General features: G+C 41.4%; 1 protein-coding gene across 3 annotated transcripts in view; it reads right to left on the bottom strand.

Moving 5' to 3' along the window:
* The window catches only part of LOC308384228 (poliovirus receptor-like), a 355,455-nt gene extending 353,484 nt beyond the window's left edge, over window positions 1-1,971 (bottom strand). Inside the window, exon 1 of one of the 3 annotated variants that reach the window (XM_080862686.1) lies at window positions 1,264-1,971. In XM_080862686.1, the coding sequence (XP_080718812.1) occupies window positions 1,264-1,351 (88 nt within the window). In that variant the 5' untranslated portion in view covers window positions 1,352-1,971. The remainder of the gene's footprint in view (window positions 1-1,263) is intronic. The other 2 variants (XM_080862685.1, XM_080862684.1) reach the window with 2 other exon arrangements.
* Window positions 1,972-10,066: the final 8,095 nt, after the last annotated feature.

The raw sequence follows: 10,066 nt of genomic DNA on the forward strand, positions 1-10,066 counted from the left end.
CATGTTTATTCGCTGAGTGTCAAAGGTGCTGATCAGGAAGCTTTTTAGTTTAAAGATGAAATCCATCAAACAAGCTGCTCTTTGTGGCTCACTGTGCTGCATCCGGGACTTCGCGTACAATCATTGTAAATCCTCCTATACCCAAACACAGGATATTGCTCTAACTTATTTCTTATAGGTTTTATAAAACACTCACACAGTGTCTTGCATTGTGCTTACATCACTTAACAGTAAGTTCACAGCACCATTCGGCTGATACTTGCTGATACCATCAGTCAATATTGGCCACAGTTACATGCATCACTGCACAGAGGTAGATATATAGAAAGTGGAGTTAAAGTTTTTATGACCCCTATCTCACTTTATTCAACTCTGAGTGTTTTACATGTGTTTTATTTGGGTTTAAGATGTCTAATTTGAAAAAAGAAAAGCACTGAATTAATTTTTTCAGATATTTTACTCTAAATGTTCTGGTATTGGTCTCTTAATTGACTACAGGGTGCCTTTTATCATAATATTAACATTTACGTCATTTTATCTTCTTAAATTTGTATGCACTGCGTGTTCGCAAGGCTGCTTCTTCTGCCATGATTCTGGAGTTCGTGTATTTTTCATACAGTTCGTGTAGTCGATATTCATGCAGCCCTCTTGACAAGGTATTTATTCCTGAAGGGCCACCTCAAGAGCAGGGGCCGAGCCATTCTCATCCCCCGCAGAGAACGCGTTTCCCCATCAACACCCTGTTGCTCCACACGACGAGGACCAATTTTTGCCATTACTCTAATGGTTAGTAAACGGACCGGCAGTTGTGATAGCGCCCCATTTCACGGCCACGCTTCCCGACAGGTAAACACAGATTTCAGGTCAGCCGTGCTGTAAGGGTTTGTAGCGGCTCAGGGAGGATTAGGTTTCCTGAACAGTCACCTGGCGACGAAAGCGGCGAGGAATTAGGACAAACACCGCAAACCAGGAGAGCCACACCTCGCGTCGTGGCTTACCGAAACTCAACACACACACATGCACACACAGATCTGATGTAGAGCTCGGACAATAAACTTTTACAATAGGTCTCGGCGCTCTGAGCAGCAGCCAGAGAGGACGCGGAGACGTGACACCGTCAAACATCCAGCACTCCGGGAACGCGGGCTGCCCTGCTGGAAAAGTGTCGGGGGTTGCTACATTCAGAGAACAAGAGGCTACAGGAGGCGAAGAACTGACGGGACTTCCATTGTAAGAAACACAGCTGGGCTCGTTCACACTTACCTTGGGCTGCAAGCAGGACCGCTACTGCCACCAGCCAAGCGTTTCTCATCGGATACACCGGGCAGCGCGCTGCGTAATCTCTCGCCATTCTTATACACAGGAGATAAGGTGGACGTAATATCCACAACAGCGCCGTGTGTTTCAGCCGGGCTCCAAATTATTCCTTCTCCGATCAGCCAAGAAACTTCGAGCTCAGTTCAGACCGCCTGCGCTGAAAGCAGCCAAGTTACAGCTTCTCTCTCCTCCTGCCGCTCTGAGCGCGCCTCTCCTCAGTCTGGACCGTGATTAGTTTCTCTGTCCTTTGCTTTAATTCTGTTAATGACAGGAAGAGTCAGAGCCCTCCCCACGTGGACCGGCCGCAGTGCGCAGGCAGCCGGTGGCTGTGTTTTTGTGCCGGTGCGTCTTGTACAAGGCGAGCGGAGCGAAATGGAAACAAAGTGTGGACGGAGTGTGTGTGAGAGTGCTGGAGCTCCGTGTGTCTGATGCGGAGAGCTGAGTGGGGGAATATCAAAGTGATGTCAGCAGAGCGTCACCAAGAGGACTTCAGCCGCAATACTGAACCCTCACAGCCACAGGCGCACAATCCGAGCGCGGTGCAGTTTAAAAGGTTAGAAATACAGAAGGGACGCATCTGCATACCTGTGCTGTGAGCTCCGGGTGTGTTCTGCTGACACCTGCCGCTTGTTTGTGTATATGTGCGCGCGCACGTGTGCGTGCGTGTGTTGGAGCAGATTTTCACTGTTGGAGATGGAGCATCGTCGTGATACAGAGTAACGACATAGAATCTTTTAAGCAGTTAAGTATTTTAATTTCATGCTTATAATATTTTTTTATTTGTTTCTGTTTCACTTTTCAGCGAAGATTCCGTACTTTCCCCGGAGCTGCCGCTTATTCACACGGTTACTGGTTATTTCCGGATTTCCCACATATGACTATATAAACTAGTGTTGGGGAACTACTTATAATCCAATCGCACCTTTTTATTTAGGGCAAGCAAAAACAAGTAGCCTTTCATACTCTACAAGCAGAGTCCTTAAATTGAAGTCCCCAGGCTTCTGGGTAATATTTTCTGCAACCCTTAATCGTGTGGAGGTTACATTACTGTACATTTATTTCATCCACAGTTCTTGTTATTTTCTGAACAAATGTCCTACAAACTGTGAGAGTTTTAGGTCTGCGTTTCCCCAACTCTCTGTAACATACTTCATGCACTCAACCATCAGAAGTTTGAGCTCTCGTGCACTCAAGGTAAATCTTTGATAGCAAATTTCCCTTTATGGAAGAGACCATCTATAACATTTAATTGTTGCTTTTTGGATTATATTAATAATTACATGATCTATGATAATAGCTTTTGTTATACTAATTTTAACAGACCACCTCTATTGCCACATTTTCTACTACAGATTAATCACAGTTTGTTCATCATGTAGAAACAAATGAAATGATGAAAATGTTTGCAATGAAAGCAGTGTCTTCACATTGGTTACTCTGTCTGACCAGCAGCCAAGAAATCATCAAAGTAATTTATTAAAATCACCGAGAAGCTTTGTCAGCAAATGGTAACTGAAGCTGGTTATCATGGATCAAAGTCATTATTGACTTCTGCCCTTCGATTTAGTGATAAATCATCTGACTATGTGAGTGAGGAATATAGTAAACAGTAGACATCACCGAGGGGGGTTTAGTGTGCCTGCTATGAATCAATAAAGGTCATATTGTTCACATCAGATGTGATGTCTCCGTGGACTTCACATAATGCTTATTGTAATGGTTTTCTAGCCAAAGTTTTCTAAGAACTGAGCAGAAGCAGGTGCTCAGCTCACAGGGGAAGCCTTGTTGAAGGAATTCCAAAGAGAGACAAACCCTTCTGTAGTTGGAATAGTCATCCTTCTACAACTACACAAGGTGACCCCCCCCCCCCCCCCCAAAAAAAAAAAAATGTAAACAGATATTGATATGTTAAAATAATAATACTAATGCAGCACAAATCCAATATTCCAGAAGATTAAAGAGAATGTGAAATGTATATAAGTGTGATATCCCATCATTATGGCTCAAAAGAAGACAAAAATATTAAAAGAAACATCTCAAGGAAACATCAAAGAGATTATGAGCTACTATTAATGCAAATGCAAACCATCAAATGGAGAAAACTAAACTTTCAAATCCAGATTTCAATTTATAGAATCCAGATTTTTGCTGTTTTATTTTCTCAGGTGTATTTTTAATGAAATCTGATGTTAAACATATTCATTTAGCTTCTTTTTTGGTTGTCGTAGTGTAAGTAAGTCCCAAAGTACTGCACAGCAACAATTTGACTTCTAGAAAAGCTTTGGAGACAACTCAAACCTCCATCGTCTGCATAAACATTCAGATTTCCACTTTATATGATGTATTTTGTTTCTTTGTCCAAAAGAACTACAAAAGAAATTGCACACATAAATTCAGGTTTGCAACACACGCGAAAAAGTCGTAAGGGATTGCAGTGGTGGGGGTTAAGTCTCTCTAGATGGATGCTGTCATTTACTTTGTTGTCCCTTCCACAGAAACAGTGATGCTGCGGGTTTTTTTAAAGACAGAAATGGTTCTCCTCCACACACAGAGGACGTTTGCCTGTCTGTTTAAGACGATAAGGACCATCTTTGAAATCCACTGCAGTGCTTTTTAAAGTTTCTGCTGAAATAAGTTGTACCAGCAGATTGACTGAGAAAGTTACTCTGTTCACAGCAACACACTGTAGAGGCGAAGCTCAATTAACTGTGTGATTGAGTCATAACTCCAAAATACTGCAGTGGGAAATATTTCTAATGCTGTTTGTGTTTTATAGTGATTTAAAATAAAACACTATCCAATATAAAATCTTTAGTTTATGCCAGTGAATAATACAGGTGACTGTTTATTCACACATTGGATGGCTAGATGGAATAATGGTAACATCAATTCAGTCGTTTCACAAACAGACAGTTCGACTAAATTACTTAAAAGTTGTAAATAAACTTGTAAATAAAAGTCTGCCTCTTGGATTTGCAACCCTAGCACGTTGAAAGTGATTCATGTGGCACCCAGACAGGACATGCTGAAAGTTTTGCAGGTAATGTGAGAACTGGTTTTCTGTAAAACGCACAAGTGGGGTAGGTTAGTAATCAGATTTGCCTTTGATGTCTTTGTGTTTGTCTGATCCCTTAAGTGTACTTTTAAAATGCTGTTCAAATATCAGGTAACATTTGTACGTACCCACCAAATCAGTGTTTTTCATATGACGTAAATGAAAGCAGCTACCTCTAAATAATCAGGGTTTTGATTTACAAGAGGTAAATCAGAGTTCACAATTATGAAATAGTAGTTAAATAGTTAACTAGTTTAAAAACAGGGACCAGATCTGTTAACACTGGCAGTCAGTTACCCAGAGTCTCCCTGCAGGTGACCGGTGAAAGTGGCTGAAGGTGTTGCATGCTCCTGTTTTAGGGTCACTGAGCAGTGCTTATGTTGTAGTTGTAGGTGTGGTGACCAAAAACTATGTTCATGTAATCAGGCTGTATGTGTTTTATCATAACTAATTACCTGTTCACCCACATAATTAGAATCTGGACTTACAGCAGACAGTCTTTCATAGAATGAGTCTCACAGTCTGACAGAAAATAAAAGGGAAACAGATTTAACGAGGATGTACTTATCGCTTTTAAAATATTTATTTGGTAAATGGTTTTTGCTCAGCAAGTCACATTTGGAAAGCATTTTTTGGAAGGTCACCCAGGAGTCAAACCTCCAGCCTCACAAATAACGGTCATCCAGCTCCATCTGAGCTGCAGCTGCCTTCTAGTGCAACACCAAACAAATAAAATAAGACATTTTTTTTTTATACTCTAAACACTGAGAGTCTTGCCTGTGGTGAAAACGTATTTAAAGGCTTAAATAAAACATTGAGTAAGTTATGCTTTGCCTCCCCATACTGATATCAATATGATGAAAGATCTTGTTTTGCAGCTTACAGTAACAATGATGCTGTCGTGCTCCCACACCATCTGCAGTATCACAACAATCCCACTTATTCCAAAACCAGCAATCACTGTCACAGTGAAAACAACTCTTCATCACCCAGTCACAGCACCCACCTGTCTTTTCCAGCTGCAGTGTTACAGTGTAATGCACTCTCTGCTTGAGCACCATGATTTTTGCTTCAAGAAAACCAAATAACCACCTCTTTTATAGTGGAAAATGAATATAGGTCTCCCTGTACCTTCACTATTCAAAACATTTTACTGAAAAATAGCATGCACAACTGCCCTCTGAGAAGCTCACCTCCCTGCATACCTCTAAAACCATCCCCACTAAGCTCCCACCATTTTGCTGGGTGGCGTACCCAGCCGCCCACCTCTCCATTATCACCTCATTAGCGGGCTGCAAACTGGCCCACCCTCCATTTTGGCTCCAGCCTCAATCAGCCCATTAATCACAGCAGAGCAGGGAAACCTTCTGTCCTCTGAAGACTCGCAATGTATTCTGCTGGCCTATGGTCCTGCTGCAGCATACAAATGATCCAGCTATATCCTGCCATCTGTTGACTGCTAAAAGTAATGCTTCTACACTGACATACACAAAGTTCATGATGTTTTCTGTCTGTCTTTTCATCTTTATCTAAACACATAATTACGTGATCCAAGGTTTATCTCAGCAAAAGAACAGATGGAATATAGCACGCAATCACTGCAAGTCTTCATAATTAAATAACAAAGTGGTTGTTGTTAGTCCAAATTCAGCTCCTGAGAGTGTTTGCACGAACTATCAATGTGGTTGAAGAATTCATCATTTTGAGCCAACTACCTTTTACAAAAGGGTATGGAAAGATTGTCTTTATATTATTCTGCTTGAACTTTCAAAGTACTAAAAATATGTTACACTACAACTGGACCCAAGTCCTTAATATAGAATGACATTATTGTAGGCAGGTACAGACTAAAAAAGTCAGTGAACTTAAAGTGAAAGTCACATGTAGGGTGTGGAATAGTCCATTATCTTTTTTTGAAGGAAAACTGTGATCCAGACAGAGCAATGATGGATGGATGGATGGCAATATTTTACAGTACAGTACTGCTGGTGGGTGTTTCTCTGAAACCCAAAATCAACTTTAATGTTTTTGAAAACAAAGCCCACCCCCTTGGCCACAGTAATCCCCTACAGCTCAATCCTCCTGCAGCTCATGAAACATGAGAAAAAGCCCAAAGTATTGCCTCATCCCCCAAACTCTCTAAACGCCAGTATGACTCAGCATCCATGAGATGCACCATAAAAAAGCCCAGTGCACCCAAAGTAGCTGCCAGTACCCAGATATCTGGAATCACAGCATACCCACACCAAGCCACAGTCATACTAGGGAATGCAGTGGTTGGAGACCATGGCAAGGCCAAAACTATTCCAAACATGTGCCATAAACTTACAATCTAGATGCCTTTAAAAGTGTTGCTTCCAAGACAGAAACCAGGTCTGTGCCCACTCCAAGCTAGTTTTCAGCTTCAGAGCATCTTTGGTGTATGGAGGTGGAAATAAAACTGCATTAAGCATAAATTGTGTTTTTAATTGCAATTGAATGGGGTCAGCTTGACAATTAAATAGAATCTGTTTTTAATAATGCGGCAATTAACTGTGATCACTCTATGAATATTGTTTACATACATAGAAATGTACAATAAATAGAAATTTACATGCACTACTAGCATACAGAGTCCAGCTCCAAACATGTAACAATTCAGAAATTCCTCTGGATATCATTGCTGCAGAATGCTGATAAATTAACTTGTTTTATATAAAACCAAACTACAACCAGTTGGCAACCAGTTGAATCAAGCTCTCTATTGCAAAGAGATGCATCACAGACCAGTTGCACTAACTGGTGCAGGCTGACTCAGATCGATTGCAACATGTTAGAAATCAGTCATTAGATGGCAATGATTGGCAAACCTTCACCAATCTGTCTGTGAGTGATTATAGTCCAAGTCTGATAGTGATTGTTTGGAGACAATAGCCATGCAATCTCAAGGGATCACCCAGAGGCTGAGCACCAAACCCACAACGTCTGAGTTTTTGCAGATCTGTTTTAGTGGCACGAGGAAGACTTACATAACAACAGGCATCTGGATTTAAAGTCAGATCAGAATCTGCAAATACATAAACACTTATTATTATTTTCAGTAGTGGTTATGTCTCCTTTCCAGTTGGGACATTGTAGTTCAGCTTTTAAAACCAGTACTTAAGATTTACTACAGCTGTGTGCTAATATTATTAGTGTGAATGCTCAACCTTGAGAAAAAAAAACACATTTTTTATATTCAAAACCATCACGTGGCTGACAGATAATCTCTTTTGGCAACAAAATGCAAAAAGGCCACATAAATGCAATTTGGGGGGAATTTGTGTGACATAAATAATGAGTAAGCCCTGGCTCCAGGCCTGTGTGGCCCTGTGGAGAAAGCAGAGTAAATTAATTCCCCCTGCTATAACGATGTCGTAAACAAAATCAGAACAACTTTATGTCAACTCATATGCCAAGTGCGGTACGTGGAGTTATCTCAGGCACGTTGATGCAAAGATTCATCCTTTACTTGTTACTCAAACATACCGTAATTACTGTTACATAAACAAAGAGTGCACTGGCAAAGTTAGTAAAAACAGTATTTTCAAGAGCAGAGAAAACTAAAAACATGCTTTACTAGATCCATTCAGTCTCCCAGGAGCTTGTGTTAAACCAGAGGTTCACTGCATGGGGTTCAAGATTGCTACTCTCAAGGGACTGTGAATCAAATCAGAGGCCACAAAATGATTAGCAGAAAAGAGAAGGAAAAAAACATTTCTGCAACTCACAACAATATTTTCTCCTGAACTTTCTTGTCTTGTCTCATGTTTTTCTATTTCTTTTCTGAAATAGTTTGCAGTTTAGCCTCTGGAGGCTTAAAAATGTATTAAAATGAAACAATCATTGAAGACAATTTCACTTTTTTGAACTACTCCCAATTCAAACAGTGAGGTCAAAAGTGCATTCTGTACTTTTAAATATGTGCTCAGAAGTCAAAACAGTCGGGAGCCAATGGTTTAAAGATTACAAAAATGGGCGTCTGACTGGGAATATCACTAGAGGCAACACAGTCCCTCTCTTCTCCATCATAGATTGTGCTGATAAGCTTTGAACAGAGCGTTTGAACCCCCTCATGATATTGTACTGAGGCACTCAACTCATGTCAGGCTGCAGATGCACTGCAGATCTGGGAATGTTTAAGTGTCTGTTCTTTAAGAAACACTTAAAAGAAACAGATCTGTCGGCCGTCCTCTGGCTGCAGACGTTTTGGTTTACTAAGCTGCTTCCTTCCCGTCACACACAAACCAATCATCTCTTCATCCACCGCTCTATATTCATGCTTTTGCCTCGTATAAAGATTAATAAAGATCAATCATCTCGTCTCTCTTCCTGCCATCACCTCTGCCACATCCATCCCTCCAATGCTCCATCTATCCATCTATCTCTCTCTTTTGCCTTTCCACCCCTCCCTCTGTCATTCTAGGGACCAATATAAATCAAAACCTACTTCAGTGACAGCTGGCCAGCCCGGACACCTACTGTGTTATTTACTTTAGCATGCCTCTGATCCACTGTTTGATCTAAGTGAACTTGCGTTAACTCTCACAAAGTCAACTTTACATATTCATATATCAGCACAGAACACTTAAGAGCTAACACACAAATGCACATGCGCGCGCACACACACAATCTATTTAGTTGCATTAAAGGAACTGGGAGCAGTTTTCTCCCTTATTATTTTCACCACAACCAGCCCATGAATTTTATATGCACAGTCCCATTGCTCTTGTATCTTCACCTCATTCTTGAAGCTATAAGCCAACAAGGACTTGCACACACAGGCACTCGCGCATCCATGCGTGCCTGTGCTCACACACAGCTGGTGGTTTTTATTTGTGTGGTTATAGATTGGTATGTTTTCGTAGTGGAAGAGAAGGTGATGGGGGAGGGGACAGATGGATATGAGCATGGTACTCTGAAGAGGCAAGGAAGGGGAGCTGCCGCTGGGTAGATAATCCTTCAGTCTCTAAACACAGTGGAACAGAGGGTTAGAGGTGCCTGTCAGTCACTGCATGGAGTCCCCACTGAAGTAACCCAGGTTTGTTGAGGGAGGGGTTTGTTACATGAGGAGGGTCAGTGGAAACCAATACACTCTGAGAGGGGACTTCTAGGACAAACAGATTATCCCTAAATGAAAATTCATCCAATAACACTGCAGTGATGGAGCTGTTTGAAGGGCGAGAGCAAAGACATGAAAATGCAGAAGGTTAGGGTTTATGTTACAACAAAGTAGATGCACGAGCTAACCAGAGGCCCAGGGGAGATAACCAGAAGACCTCAGTGCTCAATGGTACCGCAGAATTTCTAACCCTAACTGGAAGCTGGAAAAGATTTAAACGAAGGATTTTATTGCTAAATTCTCAAATGTATGGTTGAGGATGAAGTGAGTCGATGGAGATGAAGTGAACAGGCTGAGATGGATGAAGAAATCAGAGCCAGGGTAGAAGAGCTGGCAGGCAGACAGATGGGCCACTGATGGCTAGGCACATGAACTTTGCAGTAGTAGAGAAAGAGAAGGATAGCTTGTTTCCTTCCACAGTTCATCATCTTTAATAACTAACAACTCGTAAATATTTTAGGGAACAAGTATTGTAGAGTCGTATCCATGGTTTCTATATTCTAGCTGCGTGGGAACTGAGGTACCAGTGCAAGTACTTCTTGACTTATGGTTCC

This window comes from Rhamphochromis sp. 'chilingali' (assembly GCF_963969265.1).
Source record: "Rhamphochromis sp. 'chilingali' genome assembly, chromosome: 17".
NCBI classification, from domain to species: Eukaryota; Metazoa; Chordata; class Actinopteri; order Cichliformes; family Cichlidae; genus Rhamphochromis; species Rhamphochromis sp. 'chilingali'.